The following is a 19,666-nucleotide window of genomic DNA, read 5'->3' as shown; positions in this document are numbered from 1 at the left end:
ACCCTGAGCTCCGGCCGGCCGGGAAGGCGGCCGCCCTGCTGGCTGCTCCCAGGCCAAGCAGCAGTGAGCCGGCAGCTGGGCCGGCCTGGCCGGGCTCCAGAGGCGCGGAGCGGGTTAAGTGTGCGCCAGGCCGCTGCGGGCGGGGGAGCAGCCTGGTGGGAAGTGTGAGTTCCTCCCTGTCTGCCTGACAGCTATAAAGGCGGCCGCGCTGCCGAGCCGCCACTGGGCTGCGCGCCGCCCTGGGAACCCCCGCTCGCTCGTGGGTGCTCTTTGAAGTGGAGGAGGCGGGAGCCGGAGGAAGGGGAGCCTCGGAGCCCGCAGCCCTCCGCACGCCAGCAGCCCCCGCACACGCACCTGGCGCCGCCTGCCCGCGGCCACTCAGCCCCTCTCTCCCGGAGGACAGCCTGCCACCCCTGACAGGTAGGGCACCTCCACCGCCCGCTTCCCACCGGAGCCGCCGGGCACGACCTGCAGCCCAGGGTCCCTGAGCATCCCCGGGCCCCCGGGGTGCTGTGTAACTGGAGGCGGCCGGGGGAGGGGTCCAGCCCCCAGGAGCACCGCGAGGGTGGCCCTCAGCCTCCAGCCTCAGATGCCTGCAGCTCTCCTGTGCCTGCGAACCCCTCCCGCTGGCCGCTGGCCGTCTCTGGACCCCAGGGAGGGCTGGATCCCGCGTGAGCCGGGCCTGGCCTGCAGCCAGCGGTGTCTGGAGCCTTAATGAAAACCAAGTGTGAGGCCGGCTCAGCACCTGTCTCCATCCAGCCCGCAGGCAGGAGCTGGAGCACCAATTAGCCAGAGGGACCTCGGCACCTCCAGGGGCTCTGCTGGCCCCAGGCTGGTGGGGGGATGCAGATGGAGGCCCGGGGGGGGGGGGGGCGAGATGGGCGGGGAGGGCAGGCAGGCAGCTGGGGAGGTGGGGGCGCCAGCTCCCATCCCCGGGGTGCAGGGCTGTCCTGTCCAGGGCAGAGGCGTCCTTGGGGTGCCAGGGTGCCGTTGGCTCAGCGCCTGAAACCGGCAGGTGCCTGAGCGCACGGGAGAGAGGGTTTGGTGGAGGAGAGGGCGGCGGAGAGGGGGGCGGTTCGGAGGAGTTGGGTCAGGACTGTGGGGTTGGGGGACCTTATGCCTCTTCCCCTGGAACTAGCCCAGTGCCGGGATGTGCTCTGGGTCTGGGGGCGAGTGTGCTGGGAGCCCTTGCGTCCCAGGGTGGGGGCATCCAGGGACCCACCCCGTAGGAGGTCATCCTCACATGGCCAGCCGGCACTGATCAGGTAAAACCAAGGTGCTCTCGCTGGGCCGGGCGACAGGCCAAGTCCAGGCCGCAGACCCCTTCCCCCCTGCTTTTCTCCACAGGTGTCCCCAGGGCGCTCGGGTGTCCGAGTTGAAGCAGCACGTGACCCCAAGTGCCCTCAGGCCGGGGTGGGGTGCAGGCTTAGCACACACACACGGCCACTGTGTCACCCGTGGCAGGCATCTCTAGTCGCTCCCCGAGCCCTCCCCCCAGGCCCCCGGGCAGCCACCACTAACCATCCCAGATAACCCCGTGGCCCTGGCCCTGGGTGGGCCCTGAGGGCTTTGCCCCCAGGTGGACCCTGGTCAGCTGAGGGAGGAGCTGGGCCTGGCCTGGGTGACGGTGGCCTTGCTTCCCAGGATGGACCACGGACGGCGGCCTTCACGCTGGGCCTGGTCCCTGCTGGCTGCGGCACTCGTGGCTGGGGGCGTGGCGTCCACTGGGGCCACGGTGAGTGGGGAGCATGGTCCCTCACCCCGATGGGAGGATGTCACAGGGGCTGTGTGGCCGGTGTCCTGGGCTGCCTTCCCTCAGCCCCCTCCTGCCAGGAACACGTGTCAGACCGGCCCCTGAGTGGGGGCCCTGGCCACTCGGATCCCTGGCCACCCACAGGACGGGCCGAGGGCTGACCACCTCCCTCAGAGTGATGTCCAGGAGGCACGTAGGGGAGGGGCGTGTCCTGCAGAACTCGGGCTGGGCGCCGGGCTGCTCAGGAGAGAGAAGTCGGGGAGGTTAGGTAGGTCCCTGGGACCCCAGGATGTTCCAGATCTCAAAATGGGAAGGACTCGGGGCCCTCAACTCCCTGGGATCCCCTCTGGGACCACCCCTGACCCCTGAGCCCAGGCTGCCAAGTGGCCGTGCTGTCCAGGGCCCAGGGCGGGCGGCCAGTCCCGCTGGCGCTCTAGCCCCTAACCTGCGGGTCTCTCAGCAGGACAACAACCCCGTGTCCAACAGCCTGGAGGCGGGCGCGGATGCCACTGCCTCCTGGTGGGGGGAGTGGACCAAGTGGACGGCGTGTTCCCGCAGCTGTGGGACCGGGGTGACGTCCCGGGAGCGGCACTGCCTCCAGCAGAGGTGCGGGCCGGGCACGGGACCCCCAGGGCTGGCCTGAGGGTGGGTACCTGGCCCTCAGCCGGGGCAGCGGGTGAGGGAGGGTCTTGGGCTGGGCAGGGTGTCAGGGTGAGGAGCACAAGCCAGGGAGGGACCTGGTGTCCTGGGGTTCATCCTGCTCCAGGGACTGGGCACAGGCCTTTGGTGAACGAGCAGGACCCATTTCTAAGGCTGGAGGCGGGGGGGTGGGGTGGGGGGGTGGGGGACGAGACCCATGGCCCTCTCCTCTGAAGACCTGAGCTGAATAAACACAGGGAAAAGCATCTGGTGCAGCAGCTACTGTCAGGCAGATCCGGGTTCAAATCTTGCCTCTGCCACTTCCTCGCTGTGTGACCTTGGGCAGGTCACTGAACCTCTCTGAGCACCAGGTCCCCATCTGTGGGTGGAGGGGATGCGGAGCCCCCTGACACCTGAGAACCCACGATGATACGTGTGTGTGCTTCTGGGCAGGGCCTGTACACGGCCCATGTCCTTATTCTGGTGATGAATTCTGGGTGCCAGGTGCTGTGCTCTGTGACGGGGAAGTCGAGGTGAATCGGACACCCCCTCCGCTGAGAAGGGGCTGGGAGACGCCCCCAATGGCTTGAACCCCTGTGCGATGAGAAGGGCTGGCAGGCTTGAGTGGGGAGGGAGGACCCCTGGGTCAGAGGAATTGGGGGCATCTCGGGGGCCAGCCCCGAGGCCCTGGGGGGCAGGAGAGGGTGAGGGCTGCAGCTGGCGGCCCTCAGCGCCGGCTCAGAGCCCCTGTCTTCCCACCAGGAGGACGTCCATCACCGACGCTGGGAACCGAACCTGCACGGGCACCTCGAAGCGGTACCAGCTGTGCCGCGTACAGGTGAGGCTCCGCCCCCTAGGATCCTCCCCTGCCCTCCCTGCCCCCCGCAGGTCCCAGGTGGGTCCTGCCCTGGGCCTGCCCTTACATCCTGTGAAGAGAAGGTGACCAGGCCCCGGCCCAGCAATCAGATCCCTGTGCCCACCGTGTGCCCCACATGGCAGGGCCAGAGGCCTCACTGCTGCTGGCGCAGCGGCAGCTCCAGGGTCGGAGTCTCTGGCTGAAGCCCCCCTTTGCTCACCAGTCCTGTGCCGGGAGTTTACGGGGAGACCGACATTCGCCAGGTGTCCGGCCCCTGTGAAGCCGGGCGGCCCAGCCCCGCGCAGCGGCCTCTGCACACAGGGGATCCTCCGGGCGGCCAGGGGCTGCCACCTGCGGCTTGGCTCCTGGCAGCGATCGGCGGGGCCAGAGCCAGCGTGAGCCTGAGCGCCGGGGCCTGCGGCAGAGCCAGCCCGGAGGGTGGGGGCGTTTGCCTATCAGGGTGCATTCCAGCTCCGCGCGGTCCGGTGTCCGGTGTCCGCGTGTGTCCGCGTGTGCACACGTGCAGGGGGTTAGGGGCTGGAGGGACCAAGTGGTCACAGCCTCTGTGTTGGCTTCAAGGGTCAGCTGTCCTCCTGGACGCTTGTGGGCTCTGAGGGGGACCCGCTGCCCGTCCTGGGCGCTCCCCTCTGCCCTGGGCCCCGCCTCAGCCCCTCCAGCTGGGGACACACTGGGGGCTGCGGGGCCGGAGGAGCCGGGGTGGCAGGGACATGGCAGGGTCCCACCGGAGCCCCGGGGACAGTCTGAGGGACAGTCGCTGTCCTTCCTGTCGTCCCCGCTCCTCCCGAGAGCGAGCCGGTGAGATGCAGAGAGGAGAGGCGACCTCGGCGGCAGCCACTTCCTGCTGGGCCCGGACAGAAAAGCCTTTGTCATCCCAGTTCCTCCGAGCCGCCCCCCACCACCCCCGCCTTCTCGCCCCCAGGAGTGTCCGCCGGACGGGAGGAGCTTCCGGGAGGAGCAGTGTATCTCCTTCAACTCCCACGTGTACAACGGGCGGACGCACCAGTGGAAGCCCCTGTACCCCGGTACCTGTCCCTGGCTGCCCGGAGGGGAGCACAGTGCGGGGTGGGGGGTTCCCAACCCTGGGAAGACCCACTCCCGATGGGCCAGCCCCTGGGGACAGTGGGAGGGCAGATGGGCAAACTGGCCCAGAGGGAGGGGTCTTGTCGAAGGTCAGGGGGAGTTGAGGCGGCAGAATAAACGAGCTGGCCTTCCCCCCCTCTCCGCCGTGGGTGCGTGCAGGGGGTCCCGGGCCAGCAGCCCAGGCCACCAGGGGGCTCAGCCTCCTGCCAGGGGGACCTGCCCCCGCCCCAAGAGGGCAGAGGCGGGAGGCACAGAGCCCGCATCGTGGTGCATTCCAGCCCCCGAGGCCCCAGCAAGTCCCTCCCACTCTCCGGGCCTCCGTTTCCCCCTCTGTGCCCTGGGGGGCGGGGGGCGCCATCTCCGTGGGAAGGAGAGGGGAGCCCCTGAACCCGGCCCCCCGATCCTGAGAGCCCCTGTCCCCCCAGATGACTACGTGCACATCTCCAGCAAGCCCTGCGACCTGCACTGCACCACCGTGGACGGCCAGCGGCAGCTCATGGTGCCCGCCCGCGACGGCACATCCTGCAAGCTCGCCGACCTGCGCGGCGTCTGCGTGTCTGGAAAATGTGAGGTTGTTAAACATTGTAGCACACGTTCCGCTGGTCTCGTTGCGCCGACCGCCCGCTGCCCGCCGAGGCGGGGCGGCCCCGGGGGCCCGGGCCGCGGCGCGCTCCCAGCGGCGCTCTCCGCCTCTCCTCCCGCAGCCCATCGGCTGTGACGGGGTGCTCTTCTCCACCCACACGCTGGACAAGTGCGGCGTCTGCCGGGGCGACGGGAGCAGCTGCACCCACGTGACGGGCACCTACCGCACGGGGAACGCCAACCTCGGTGAGAACATGGGGCTCCCACCTCCGGGAGCACAGGAGCCGTCTCCACCCCGCTGAGTGGCACCCCGCAAGCCCCCTCCACCCCCCACCCCCGCGCGGGCCACCTGATCCTCCCCCACCCCGGGCCCAGGTGGGTGCCGCCCAGTGGGTGCCGGTGCTCTGGGAGGCCCCGCTGGCTGGGAATGAGGAGCAGCTCTCTGCTGAGCACCCCTGAGTACCGTGCTCAGCGCACGCTTGGCTTGGGGCCACGATTGGCGTTTGCAACCATGCAGGGAGGTGTGAATGTCGCACTTCCGGGGAAACCAAGGCACGAGTCCCACCCTCACGGCTGACAGAGCTGAGTTTGGGCTCACAGATTCTGGGGCGCCCCATTCTGCAGAGTCCATGTTTCCAAGGTGGGGGCTTATTCGTTACGGACTGTGAGTGGGGTGGGCAGAGGCCTCACTATGGAGGTGGGGTTTGAGGAAGGCCCCTGGGATTCCTCCCTGCCCATCATACACCTGCCTGCAGGGCCTTCCGGCAGGGAGACGCAGACCAGCCTTCAGTCGGTGTGTCCCTTTCTGAGCACCTACTGTGCGCCAGATGGTCCCTTTCTGAGCACCCACTGTGTGCCAGACGGTCCCTTTCTGAGCACCTACTGTGCGCCAGACGGTCCCTTTCTGAGCACCTACTGTGCGCCAGACGGTCCCTTTCTGAGCACCTATTGTGCTCCAGACGTGGAGGCTGCGGGAAGGTTACGTAGATGCGGTTCATGCCTCACGGAACTCTCAGCGTCAGGAGCTGCGGCTGTCCCTCAAACAACCCCGACTAACTCTCGGGGTGCGCCCGGTGCACCTCACACCAGCTCCGAGAGGCAGATGTGGAGACAGAGAGGTGAAGAGGCAGCCCCCGGTCACGCAGCCGGAATGGCGGCTGGGCCTGAACCCAGGTGGCCTCGCTGCGGTGTCTGGTCCCCACCACCTGCCGACCCTCTTCCCTGGCGAATGTGTGGGCGCTCATCACCATGAGGCCCCGCAGTGCGAGGCCGCCGTGCTCAGGGACCTCGGGAGCTGGCGCTGATTTAAAATGAACGTCTATACGCCCACATTCAAATGAATGAGCCTCAGTCCTCATTTCCCGACCGCCTGCCTGTGTGACATGCATCTGTCCGGTGGCGCTACCACAGCAGCAAGGGATGTGCCCAGTGGCATCGCGTGGGGAGCACCCATCGGCCCCATGGGAGTGTTTACACCACGGGAATTGGCCAACACTACCGCTGCCCCTCCTCCCAAAAAAAGCCAGTGCTGCCTTGGCTGGGTGTTCAGTGGTTAGAGCATCAGCCCGAGGACTGAAGGGTGAGGGTTTGATTCCCGGTCTAGGGCACGCACCTGGGTTGCAGGTTCGAGGCTCTGGTTGCCTTTCCAATTGAGAGGCGGTGGCCAAGGCCAGACCCGCCGCTCAGCGCCGTCTAATCTCCCCCAGGCTACTCCCTGGTGACCCACATCCCGGCTGGCGCCCGAGACATCCAGATCGTGGAGCGGAAGAAGTCCGCCGACGTCCTGGGTAGGTCTGGGGGCCTGGGCGGCCGCCTCACCTGAGCGTGGGTTTAGCATGGGGTGAAATGGATGGGCAGGGAGGGAGGGAGGGGGCAGTTGACCCCGGTCCTTTCCTGCGGGGGAGGGATGGGTCGCAGAAGCCAGGGGGGCCCGGTGTGTATGTGTGTGCGTGTGTGTATATGTGCGTGTATGTGTGTGTGTGTTTATGTGTGCGCGCATGTGTGTGGAGGGGGTGTCACAGGGAAGCTCAGGTGTGGGAGGACCTTGTACTCAGACCATGGAGGGAGGCGTGATGTCAGGTAGTGAGCTCCCCGTCCCTGGAGAGTCTGGCAAAAGCTGGAGATGCTGAGGGTGGAGTCCTTGCCTCCGGGTAGAGGAGTGAGGCTCAGGAGGCAAGAAGTTGAGGCAGAGCGAGTGGCAAGAGGTGGCCCCTCTGAGGCCACGGGTGGCCAGCAGTAGGGGGAGGGTGTGGACTGAGTTCTGGGGGCAGGGACGAAGCTTGTGGATTCTGGAGTCATCTGCACAGTGGCCAAGGCTGTGAGGGGAGGCTGGGGAAGTGGTTCCCAGCGCCTGCCTCACCTCCTGCCTCTGAGGGTGGCCCTGTGAGAGCCAGGGCTGGGGGCGTGGTAGGAGGCTCCAGCCCCCCACCCGGCAGGCTGCACGCTCCAGGCCCTGGCATCTGCTCCGCAAGCCAGGCCTCGGCCCGTCGGCCGCTTGACTGCCTGCAAGGAGGCCAGGAGAAGCCGCGCGTCTAACAGACACATGGGAAGAACCCAGGCTTCAGTAGAGCCTAGGAAAGATGGGGCAGGGAGAGATGGGGCAGGAGAGATGGGGCAGGAGAGATGGGGCAGGGAGAGGTGGGGCAGGGAGAGATGGGGCAGGAGAGATGGGGCGCAGGGAGAGGGGGGGCAGGGAGAGATGGGGCAGGAGAGATGGGGCAGGAGAGATGGGGCAGGAGAGATGGGGCGCAGGGAGAGGGGGGGCAGGGAGAGATGGGGCAGGGAGAGATGGGGCAGGGAGAGGGGGGGCAGGGAGAGGTGGGGCAGGGAGAGGTGGGGCAGGGAGAGATGGGGCAGGGAGAGGGGGGGCAGGAGAGATGGGGCAGGGAGAGATGGGGCAGGAGAGATGGGGCAGGAGAGGTGGGGTAGGGAGAGATGGGGCAGGGAGAGATGGGGCAGGGAGAGGTGGGGCAGGGAGAGGGGGGGCAGGGAGAGATGGGGCAGGGAGAGATGGGGCAGGGAGAGGTGGGGCAGGGAGAGGGGGGGCAGGGAGAGATGGGGCAGGGAGAGATGGGGCGGGAGAGATGGGGCAGGGAGAGGGGGGGCAGGGAGAGATGGGGCAGGAGAGATGGGGCAGGGAGAGGCGGGGCAGGGAGAGATGGGGCAGGGAGAGATGGGGCAGGGAGAGGGGGGGCAGGGAGAGGGGGGGCAGGGAGAGATGGGGCAGGGAGAGAGGGGGCAGGGAGAGATGGGGCGGGAGAGATGGGGCAGGAGAGATGGGGCAGGGAGAGATGGGGCAGGGAGAGGGAAAAGGGAGGGGGGGCAGGGAGAGGGGGGGCAGGAGAGATGGGCAGGGAGAGATGGGGCAGGAGAGATGGGGCAGGGAGAGGGGGGGCAGGAGAGATGGGGCAGGGGGAGATGGGGCGGGAGAGATGGGGCAGGGAGAGGGGGGGCAGGAGAGATGGGGCAGGGGGAGATGGGGCGGGAGAGATGGGGCAGGGAGAGGGGGGGCAGGGAGAGATGGGGCAGGGAGAGATGGAGCAGGGAGAGGGGGGGCAGGGAGAGATGGGGCAGGGAGAGGGGGGGGCAGGGAGAGATGGGGCAGGGAGAGGGGGGCAGGGAGAGATGGGGCAGGGAGAGATGGGGCAGCGAGAGATGGGGCAGGGAGAGGGGGGGCAGGGAGAGATGGGGCAGGGAGAGATGGGGCGGGAGAGATGGGGCAGGGAGAGGGGGGGCAGGGAGAGATGGGGCGGGAGAGATGGGGCAGGGAGAGGCGGGGCAGGGAGAGATGGGGCAGGGAGAGATGGGGCAGGGAGAGGGGGGGCAGGGAGAGGGGGGGCAGGGAGAGATGGGGCAGGGAGAGAGGGGGCAGGGAGAGATGGGGCGGGAGAGATGGGGCAGGAGAGATGGGGCAGGGAGAGATGGGGCAGGGAGAGGGAAAAGGGAGGGGGGGCAGGGAGAGGGGGGGCAGGAGAGATGGGCAGGGAGAGATGGGGCAGGAGAGATGGGGCAGGGAGAGGGGGGGCAGGAGAGATGGGGCAGGGGGAGATGGGGCGGGAGAGATGGGGCAGGGAGAGGGGGGGCAGGAGAGATGGGGCAGGGGGAGATGGGGCGGGAGAGATGGGGCAGGGAGAGGGGGGGCAGGGAGAGATGGGGCAGGGAGAGATGGAGCAGGGAGAGGGGGGGCAGGGAGAGATGGGGCAGGGAGAGGGGGGGCAGGGAGAGATGGGGCAGGGAGAGGGGGGCAGGGAGAGATGGGGCAGGGAGAGATGGGGCAGCGAGAGATGGGGCAGGGAGAGATGGGGCAGGAGAGATGGGGCAGGGAGAGGGGGGGCAGGGAGAGATGGGGCAGGGAGAGATGGGGCAGGGAGAGGTGGGGCAGGGAGAGATGGGGCAGGGAGAGGTGGGGCAGGGAGAGATGGGGCAGGGAGAGGTGGGGCAGGGAGAGGGGGGGCAGGGAGAGATGGGGCAGGGAGAGGTGGGGCAGGGAGAGGTGGGGCAGGGAGAGATGGGGCAGGGAGAGATGGGGCAGGGAGAGAGATGGGGCAGGGAGAGATGGGGCAGGGAGAGATGGGGCAGGGAGAGATGGGGCAGGGAGAGAGATGGGGCAGGGAGAGATGGGGCAGGGAGAGGTGGGGCAGGGAGAGATGGGGCAGGAGAGATGGGGCAGGGAGAGATGGGGCAGGGAGAGGTGGGGCAGGGAGAGATGGGGCAGGGAGAGATGGGGCAGGAGAGATGGGGCAGGGAGAGATGGGGCAGGGAGAGGTGGGGCAGGGAGAGATGGGGCAGGAGAGATGGGGCAGGGAGAGATGGGGCAGGAGAGATGGGGCAGGGAGAGATGGGGCAGGGAGAGGTGGGGCAGGGAGAGGGGGGGCAGGGAGAGGTGGGGCAGGGAGAGATGGGGCAGGGAGAGATGGGGCAGGGAGAGAGATGGGGCAGGGAGAGATGGGGCAGGGAGAGATGGGGCAGGAGAGATGGGGCAGGGAGAGATGGGGCAGGGAGAGAGTGGGGCAGGAGAGATGGGGAGGAGAGATGGGGCAGGGAGAAGATGGGGCAGGGGAGAGGAGGGGGGCAGGGAGAGAGGGGGGCAGGGAGAGGGAGAGGGGGGGCAGGAGAGATGGGGCAGGAGAGATGGGGCAGGAGAGATGGGGCAGGGAGAGATGGGGCAGGGAGCAGGGGGGGCAGGAGAGATGGGGCAGGGAGAGGGGGGGCAGGGAGAGATGGGGCAGGAGAGATGGGGCAGGAGAGATGGGGCAGGGAGAGATGGGAGGGAAGAGGGGGGCAGGAGAGATGGGGCAGGGAGAGGGGGGGCAGGAGAGATGGGGCAGGAGAGGATGGGGCAGGGAGAGATGGGGGCAGGGAGAGATGGGGGCAGGGAGAGGGGGGGCAGGAGAGATGGGAGGCAGAGATTGGGAGGGAGAGATGGGGAAGGAGAGATGGGCAGGGAGAGATGGGGCAGGGAGAGATGGGGCAGGAGAGATGGGGCAGGGAGAGATGGGGCAGGAGAGGTGGGGCAGGGAGGGAGGGGCAGGAGAGAGGGGGGGCAGGGAGAGATGGGGCAGGGAGAGGTGGGGCAGGGAGAGGTGAGGCAGGAGAGGTGGGGCAGGAGAGGTGGGGCCTGGGAAAGCCACAGGCAGGAAGGTCGTTACTGTCAGGCACAGGCTTGGATGCGGCTGGGAGTGAACCCCACGCACATCCCCGTCGCTGGGCCCAGACAGGGGCCCCAGCCGCGCCCAGCGCTCCGCGGGTCTCAGGCACGTCATCTGGTGACGCTGCTGGGCTGAGGGTATTTTCCCAGCAGACCGTCCGCTTGTGTGTTGGCCTGGTAATCACCCGACTGCTCCCTTGGATCGGGTCCCCCGCCTCCTCGCTCCCTCCGTCCCCTGGCCCTGGCATCTGGTCGCCCTCCACACCTGGGGACCATCGCTCCGGCCCTGGGCAGTGGCTGCAGCCTCCGGGCGGTGGGACGTGGTGCTGGGCCTGCAGGCACCTTCCTGCTCTCTGGGTGGCGTGGGCCTGAGTCAGGCCCCGGAGTGACCGCCCTGCTGAGGTCCTCCTTCCCAATGCCCACCCACCCGCCTCACAGAGAGAGCGCCCGGCGCCCTCAGCGCATCCGGGAGAATGGGGAGGCTGAGCCAGCGGGTATCCCGGTCACACCAGTCTCGGCAGCACGGAGCTGGTCAGCGAGGGTGGTCGGGAAGGGCCGGCTGGGACCTCCAGGGCAGTGCTCCGGGCCAGCCAGGCCAGGGCTCAGCGTCACCAGTGTGGGTCCTAGATGGGCAGTGAGGTGCCCTCCCCATGTCCAGGGTGTGGGGGTGCTGGGGACACGCCGGGCCCAGGGTCACAGGTGAGTCTGCAGCAGAGCCAGCTGGACGGCCCCGCCCGCACACCGGGCTGACACCTGCTGCCCAGCCCTTGCACCCCAGGTGCGGGCCTCGTCTCCAGACCTGGAGGCTTAGTCCTGACGCTGCCCATCACCTCGGAGCCCAGCCCCTTCTGAGGCAGCCAGAACGACAGGACCGAGCCGCCCCAACAAGGCCTTGCTTAGTTTGGGTGACAGGAAAGTGGCTTCCCGTGTCCTGGGCACCGCTGGCCAGGCCGCAGGCTGGTGCCAGCAGAGCCCCCTCCCCGAGGCGTGAGGTTCCTGTCTCTGGGGTGTCTGGGAGGGTCGGCGGGTCAGGGGTGGCCACGGTTCCCTCCAGCCAGTCGGCCCCTGTGACCGGCAGCCTTTCCCCATCAGCCCTCGCCGATGAAGCCGGCAACTACTTCTTCAACGGCAACTTCAAGGTGGACAGCCCCAAGAACTTCAACATCGCCGGCACCGTGGTCAAGTACCGGCGGCCCATGGACGTCTACGAGACCGGCATCGAGTACATCGCGGCCCAGGGGCCCACCAACCAGGGCCTGAACGTCATGGTGCGTGTGCTGCGCGTCGGGGAAGATGGGCCAATGCCAGGGGCTGGCCCGTGTCACTCCGGCCCCTCGCATGGTGACAGGGTGGGGAGAGGGAGTGGACGCAGCGTGTGCTGCCGGTCCGGGCGGCGCCGGGCAGGGGCCTCCGGGCCAGCATGCCACACAGCGGCAACCGTGTGTGTGTGCACGCAGCGTCCCATGCTGGAAGGGGTCGGCCTCAGTTCTTCCCTCACTTGTCCATCTGCTGATTCGCTCTTTCCTTCCTTTCTTCCCCTGAATTTTAATTGCCCCCCTCCCCCCGTGGATGGGCAATTCAGGGGTTCTGTGCAGGTCCCTGGGGATGACAGGGGACAGGAGGACGGAGGCTGGACGGGGGTGCAGGGCCACAGGGCCCCCCTCACACTGGGGGCTATGCCCTCCGTGCGGTTTCCTCCCCTCTTCACGGCCACGGCCTTTGTCCAGGTCCTGACACTGAGGCCATGCAGGCTGCTGGCCGTGGCCCTCCCCCGACACTGCCCCGGATGCTCACGGTTGGGGCAGGGTGTGCGTGGGCGTGAGGAAGGGCAGGAGCCGGTGGGGCCTGTTCGCCCAGCCTGCCGGGAGCTGTCCTGGCTGGATGGGGAAATGTGCGCATCACGGTGGCGTCCCAGCACCGAGAACACGTCCCTGAACCGGGTGCTGCCACGATGGGCATTTCTGACGCCCCCAGGCCTCTCCTGGAGGCCGCGGGGACATGTGGGGACACAGCCGCCACTGGAGCTGTTTAGACTTCACCAGGGCGGCATTCGGAACCTCCCGTTATAAACAAAGAACCTGGCCACAGAGGGATGAGTGACATGCCCGTCACCGAACCGTAAGGGGCACAGCTGGCCGTGCGTGCCGGTGGCTGCTGCCAGAGCCGCCATCTGCTTACCGCCTGTGCCTGCGGGGTCTCAGTCAGGTGCCCCCTGCCCCCCTCGGGGCTGCTGGGCTGAGGAGCATCCCCCCAGCATTTGGTGGGGCCACATTTGTACCTCCCCTCGGAGCCACCCCGAGGCGGGCTGCCCCCGCCCCCCGCCCCCAGGCTGCAGGCCCACCTGCAGGTCGGGTCCCCAGGAAACGCACTGGGAGTGGCAGGTGTGTGTGTGCAGGAGGCCCGGGGGTCTCCAGGCAGCGCCTGTGCGAGCTGCGGGGACAGGACTGGGCAGAGGAAGGCGAGAGCTGGGAGGCAGGTGACAGGAGCCGGAGCTCTGGGGTGGCAGTCACCCCTCAGGGCATCTGAGTTGAGGCAGGGGTCTGGCTTAGCCACTGGGAAGCGTTGGGGAAGGGTCGTGACCTTCGAGAGGCAGGTCCCTGGGGCTGAGGGAATCCCTGGGAGGGACCTGGCTCTGAAGGTCAGTGGCACCACCGCCGTGGCGAGTCCGTCTACCCCACTTGGGCCCGCGTCACTCCAGACCCCTCGCCTGGTGACAGGACGGGGAGAGGGAGTGGACGCCGCCCTGTCAGACGGTGACTCCACGCCAAAGCAGGCAGCCGCTCCCCGGCCGACGGGGTGGAAAGAGCGCATTGGCCAGTCAGTGGCCACGACTTGAGGTCACGCTGATCGGCTCCGGGGAAGCCGCAGCGGGGACACTGCTCAGCGGGGACACTGCTCGGTGGCCAGTCCACAGGCCCGCCACTGCCCGAACCCTGGCTCCCGGCTCCCGCGGCCTCCCGGGCGCCTCCATTCTCCGAGCTTCTGAGCCCAGGGGCCTGGGGAAGGCGGGTCACACGGAGGGACAGGCTCCTCTCTCCTGCCCTCCAGGTGTGGAACCAGAACGGCAGAAGCCCCTCCATCACCTTCGAGTACACGCTGCAGCATCCGCCGCACGACCGCGGCCTGCGGCCCCTCTACTACAGCTTCCCCGGCTCCGAGAGCGCCGAGAGCCAGGAGCTGGACGGCCCGGGGCTGCTGGGCTTCCTGCAGCACAACGGCTCGCTCTATGGCCAGGCCTCCTCCGAGCGCCCGGGCCTGGACAACCGGCTGTTCAGCACGCCGGGCGCGACCACGGAGCTGGGGCTGAGCCAGGGCCAGGAGACCAACGAGGTGTGCGAGCAGGCCAGCGGCGGCCGGGCCTGCGAGGGGCCCCTCCGGGGCAAGGGCTCCCGAGGTAACCAGAAGCGGGGGGTACGGCAGGGGCTTCCCGGGGAGCGGGGCTGGGGGGAAGGGCCTTCAGTCCCCCAGACCGCAGAGGAGCCCGACAAGAGGTGCCGGTTCCTGGCAGGCGTGCTGGGCGGGCACAGGGCTAGGCCTTCGCATACGCCCGTCCTCTGACGTTCGTTCTCTGAGGTGGGTGGGCTTGTCCCCACTTGACAGATGGGGAGACTGAGGCTTGGAGAGGGAGGACTTGCTCACATCACACAGACCACCGTGGTGGAGTGGGAGTCCCACCCAGGACAGTCTGACCCCATCGCCCCTGCTCTTGCTGATCTGATAGAGACGGACGGACAGACAGACAGCCACCACCCCAAGTGTGGCAGGAGCTGTGGAAGGGGATAGCGGGCAGCTGAGGGGCAGGGGTGACTCCTGATCTGAGGGCTTGGGAACAGGGAAGGATTGGCCGGCTGAGGGCAGGAAAGAGAGGTGGGGACGAGGATGAGGCAGGAAGTGTGGGTGGAGATGTGGTGGTGAACCGGGGTCAGGGTCCCCAAGATCCACGCTGCCAATTCCGATGGCCACAGCCCAGCAGGGTTGTTCCGAGGGAGGAGGGTGGACCAGACCTGGGGAGAATCCCCTCACTCACTTGGGGAGCAGGTCTCCAAGCTCCTCAGCATCTTTACGTGGAAGGTCGTGTCAGTGTCCTGGGGCTGCCGTAATAAGCGATCACACACTGGTGGCCCAGGTCAACAGAGATGGGTTCTCTCCCACTTCTAGAGGCCACAAACCCCAAGCCAAGTTGTCAGGGTTCCAGGGGAGGGTCCTTCCTGCCCCCTCCCCCCAGTTCTGAGAGTGCCAGGCGTCCTTGGCTTTCGGCCGCATCCCTCCAGGCTCTGCCTGCTCCTCGGAGACTGCCTCGGTGCCCTCCTCCTCCTGCAAGGACGGCATAGTTAAGGGTCTGGAGGAGATCACCCCTGGAGGCCCCATCCTACATGTGGGGTGATCTCCTCCAGACCCTTAACTAGGCTGACAAAGATCCTATCCTATATAATAAAAGGCTAATATGCAAATTGTTCTCTCGACCAGGAGTTCAACCAGAGGGTGGGCCTGGCCTTCCAACTGCCTGCGGCCCCTCCCCCCAGCCAGCCCGGCCTGATTGGCCCATGCATGAATTCATGCACCGGGCCTCTAGTTTCCAAATAAGCTCATATCCTAAGATTCTGGGTGGACATGAATTTGGGGGGGACCCCCTTCGACCCACTGCAGACTGCCCACCGATCGCCTAGGCTAGCTTGCGGGCTCCCCTCGGGATGTGGTCTCTCATGGGGCAGAGACCTGCCTCCAGGGGCTTCCAGGTTCAGCCCCAGGTCTCCCCCCTGCCCCCCGCCATGTGAGGGGCTGCTTGAAGTTGAGCCATCATCTCCCTTGCAGACGGCAACGGCACGAGAGTGCCTCCCCCAGTGGACAAGGATGACCAAGAGGCCGACGCCCACCTTCCCTCCCCGGAGTTCATCCCAGCCTTCATCATCCTGGCCCCAGGCTCCGACTCCAGGGACCTCAACTTCACCGAGATGGTCCGTAGAATCTTCGGGCAGGGCCTGCCCCGGAGGGCCCCGGTCGAGGGCCTCTATGTGGACTACGAGGAAAGCGAGGGGCCCGGCGCTTACCTGCTCAACGGGTCCTACCTGGAGCTGAGCAGTGACCGAGTGACCAACAGCTCCTCGGAGGTCCCCTTCCCCAACGGGAGCGCCAGCCTCCCCACCTCGGGCGGGAACAGGACGCACAAGGCCAGGTAGGAGGCAGACCCTGCCGGGGTGGGGCGGGGTCTGGGTCAGTGAGGCCTGGAGACGGGGTGCGCGGGTCTGGCCATGCCGCCCACACCCTCTCCCGCCCTGTGGATCTGACCAGGAGGTTGGAGGCCTGGGTTTTAGTATAAAATAGTTTTGCCCCTTATTTTATACATTTCAATCAAAGATGGAGGAGTAAGTGTGTTACAAGAAATCCAGTGGCGACAGGGGAGGGAGCCGGGACAGCTCTGGGACTGGGTTACAAGTTAGCCGAGCAGACACGGGCGCACTTCTTTTACCCGGGTGAGTGCTGGTTAGCGGTTCGCAATTGGCACGGTAACGCTGAGGGGACCCGCGGCCTGGGCTCCCGCTGGTGCGCTGGTTGTGCTTTGAGGGTCCGGAAGAAAGGAAATGACTTTGAAATTCCAAAGGTATGTTATTTTCCTAGATGCAAAAAAAGACAACGGACAAAAGACTGACCTTTGTTAGGGAGAAATAATTACTTTGACATCCAAAGGTATGCTACCAGGTATGCTACTGTAGATGCAAAAAAAAAAAAAAATTAAAATTAAAATTAAAAATAAAACAAACAGCGCACAGGCTCCGTTGAGGTAAAGACTGGCCTTTGTTAGGGAAAAGCAGGTCTTTGGCAAAGGTGTGCCGGCAGGTGCGTCTTGTAGATGCGAAAAGAGACAGGCTCAGGGAGGCCACCCTGGAGCTTCGCCGGGGAAATGCCAGCCTGGGACGTGATCGCCCGCCAGGAACGGCTCCTCGGGAGGAAGCTTTAATTTCAGACCATCCCGTGTGGTTCCTCTCGGTCTCTGAGCTTGTGGGGCCCGCCTGTGCCGCACCTCCCGCCCCCCCCACGCCCCCCCGCCCTACGGTCAGGTTTAGTATGTGGGGCGGGGGAGGGACCCCGCCAGGGCTAAGGTCTGGAGACCTGAGTCGTGGGCTCAACTCTGCCGGCCGCTGACTCAGACACGCCTGGGCCCCTCTCCGGGCCTCAGTTTCCCCGTCCCCAAGGAGGACTCGTCAGAGGACGCCCCAGGGCCCGGCACTCAGGGGTCACGCAGTCCCAGGCCAGGTCGGGCACAAGCTTTGGGTCCTTCAGCCGCATTTGGATTCTCTCCTGCCCCATCCCAACGGACGCTCACCACCACCCCCCCCCCCCGCCCCCCATGCGGGCACATTGGGTTTCCGGTGCCTGTGGGGTCCCAGGAATCAATACAATGGATTGTCAACCCTCAGAGAGGCCCGGGCGGGCGGCGGGGAGGTGGCCCCCCGCTGGCAGCCATCAAAGGGGGCAGCCGCCGACACCAAAGATGGTCTTTTAAGATAAAGGGCCGCGGGAGCGGCGGGAAACCACCAGGCTGACACGGCCTGAAATAGCCCCGTCTGGGCGAGCTGTCCAAACACAGGAAGTCGCGTCTGCTCCCCGAGAGGGCGGAATCAAAGGGGCAGCCCAGAAAGGAAAGGTTATTTTCATCTTCTCGGGACAGCCTCAGACAATGAGGGAGGCCCCGAGCCAGGCCGCGACGTGGGGAGCGAGCACAGGGTGGGGGGAAGCAGAGCAGGCGGCGCTGCGGGGTCGCTTAAAAACAAGCACCGCTCGGAGCCCGACCTGCCCGGGTGGGAGGAGCCTGACCTGCCGGGATGGGAGGAGCCTAACCTGCCCGGGTGGGAGGAGCCCGACCTGCCCGGGATGGGAGGAGCCTGACCTGCCGGGATGGGAGGAGCCTAACCTGCCCGGGTGGGAGGAGCCTGACCTGCCGGGGTGGGAGGAGCCTGACCTGCCAGGGTGGGAGGAGCCTGACCTGCCGGGATGGGAGGAGCCTAACCTGCCCGGGTGGGAGGAGCCTAACCTGCCCGGGTGGGAGGAGCCTGACCTGCCGGGGTGGGAGGAGCCTGACCTGCTGGGGTGGGAGGAGCCTAACCTGCCCGGGTGGGAGGAGCCTGACCTGCCGGGGTGGGAGGAGCCTGACCTGCCCGGGTGGGAGGAGCCTGACCTGCTGGGGTGGGAGGAGCCTGACCTGCCGGGGTGGGAGGAGCCTGACCTGCTGGGGTGGGAGGAGCCTGACCTGCCCGGGTGGGAGGAGCCTAACCTGCCCGGGTGGGAGGAGCCTGACCTGCCGGGGTGGGAGGAGCCTGACCTGCTGGGGTGGGAGGAGCCTGACCTGCTGGGGTGGGAGGAGCCTAACCTGCCCGGTGGGAGGAGCCTAACCTGCCCGGGTGGGAGGAGCCTAACCTGCCCGGGTGGGAGGAGCCTGACCTGCCGGGGTGGGAGGAGCCTGACCTGCCGGGGTGGGAGGAGCCTGACCTGCCCGGGTGGGAGGAGCCTGACCTGCCCGGGTGGGAGGAGCCTGACCTGCCAGGGTGGGAGGAGCCTAACCTGCCCGGGTGGGAGGAGCCTGACCTGCCGGGGTGGGAGGAGCCTGACCTGCCGGGGTGGGAGGAGCCTGACCTGCTGGGGTGGGAGGAGCCTGACCTGCCAGGGTGGGAGGAGCCTGACCTGCCCGGGTGGGAGGAGCCTGACCTGCTGGGGAGGGAGGAGCCTGACCTGCCGGGATGGGAGGAGCCTGACCTGCCGGGGTGAGAGGAGCCAGGTGCAGTCACTAGCCAGCCCAGTAGTCGGTTGGACTCCCAAGGCTGCGAGGGCGCCGTCTCCCTTCCCCACGGAGGCAGCGGGTGAAGGGCTGGGGGTCTCGCGATTTCCTGGGTGTTTTCCTCCTGGCACCGCTTCTAAGAACCGAACCTGCCTTGTTGTACGAACGCACGCAGGGTTTTCCGAGAGCGGCTGCGTGTGCCGTGCTGGTGCTGCGAGCGATGCGTGGTGCCCACGTAAGAAATGTCCAAACCTGCAGGAATCTTTTTGAGTTGATTTCATCCGAACTGACTACAGCCGCTGGGAAGCAGTTTCCAGGGCCTGAGAGAATGCTCGGGAGGATGCTTACCCCTTACTCTGCGGCAGAACCAAAGGGGAAGACGCAGGGGCGACATGACATCACTGGTGATGGACCAGGGAAGCGGGAGAAAGCCGAGTGGGAAACCCCTGGGCCTGGATACAAAGTCAAGTGATGGACACGTGCTCCTTTACACGGGGGGCGGGGGGGTGTGCAGGTGCAGGTAGTGAGCGGCAATGATTAACCGGTAAAACGCTGCAGGGATGCGGTCGGGTACGCTACTGTAGATGCAAAAAAAAAGAGGCTGAGCTGAGGCAAAGGCTGACCTTTGTTAGGGGAAAAAATGACCTTGATCCTGCAAAGGTGAGCCGTCAGGTGCGCTACTGCAGATGCAAAAGCAGACAACAGGCTTGGAGGTCAAGGTTGACCTTTTGTCAGGGCCAGACCCAGCCCAGGCACAACCACCCGCCTGGAAGGCTGTTCGTTCGGAAGTTTCCATTTCCCACCGTCCGTGCTCTGGTTCCTCTTGGTCTCTGAGTCTGTGGGACCCTCCCAAACGGCCCCCCCTGAGCTGCTCAAGTTAGCACATGGCCTTTGTGCGTCCACAGTGGCAGTCCCCCGGGAAATACCTTTTGTGCTTAACCTCCGAGGGCTATTTTAAACTGGCGCTCTCCCCGGGTGGAGTGAGTCACTGCCTGCCGGCTGGGGAGCAGGGAGCGTGTAATTAGATAAAGATGGCCGGTCTCCAGCTCAGGGGGGCGGGGGCCGCTCCGTGGGACCTCCTCGTGGCCTTTGTTCTTAGGGAGACTCAGAGCTGCGGAGAGGAGGGTGGGGGGCACAGTTCAGCCTCTTCCAATCAAGTGTGCGGGCGATCTCCCTGGCCCTCCCCCCAGAGGCCTTGCTCACCGGCTGGGCTGGCGAGTCCCCCCACTCTCCACAGGCCCTTTGGCCTCAGGTGACAGGGACTGGTGAGTGGGAGCAGCGCACGTTAAAGTTTTCTCTTATTTTTTTCTTTTCTTT

At 66.7% G+C, this 19,666-nt stretch overlaps 1 protein-coding gene across 2 annotated transcripts in view; it reads left to right on the top strand.

Annotated features, from left to right (window-relative positions):
* The first annotated feature begins 286 nt into the window (after positions 1-286).
* The window catches only part of ADAMTSL2 (ADAMTS like 2), a 31,747-nt gene continuing 12,367 nt past the window's right edge, over positions 287-19,666 (top strand). For both annotated transcript variants that reach the window (XM_070429991.1, XM_070429992.1), the window contains exons 1-11: positions 287-420; positions 1,645-1,735; positions 2,217-2,359; positions 3,155-3,230; positions 4,189-4,291; positions 4,775-4,920; positions 5,054-5,177; positions 6,638-6,718; positions 11,671-11,846; positions 13,627-13,972; positions 15,391-15,751. In XM_070429991.1, coding sequence (XP_070286092.1) covers positions 1,646-1,735; positions 2,217-2,359; positions 3,155-3,230; positions 4,189-4,291; positions 4,775-4,920; positions 5,054-5,177; positions 6,638-6,718; positions 11,671-11,846; positions 13,627-13,972; positions 15,391-15,751 — 1,646 coding nt within the window. In that variant the 5' untranslated portion in view covers positions 287-420; position 1,645. The remainder of the gene's footprint in view (positions 421-1,644; positions 1,736-2,216; positions 2,360-3,154; positions 3,231-4,188; positions 4,292-4,774; positions 4,921-5,053; positions 5,178-6,637; positions 6,719-11,670; positions 11,847-13,626; positions 13,973-15,390; positions 15,752-19,666) is intronic.

Source organism: Myotis yumanensis, unplaced genomic scaffold (assembly GCF_028538775.1).
Source record: "Myotis yumanensis isolate MYYU_CA2020_CCGP unplaced genomic scaffold, mMyoYum1.0.hap1 SCAF_12, whole genome shotgun sequence".
NCBI lineage: Eukaryota > Metazoa > Chordata > Mammalia > Chiroptera > Vespertilionidae > Myotis > Myotis yumanensis.
This window is presented reverse-complemented; position numbering and strand designations above follow the sequence as displayed.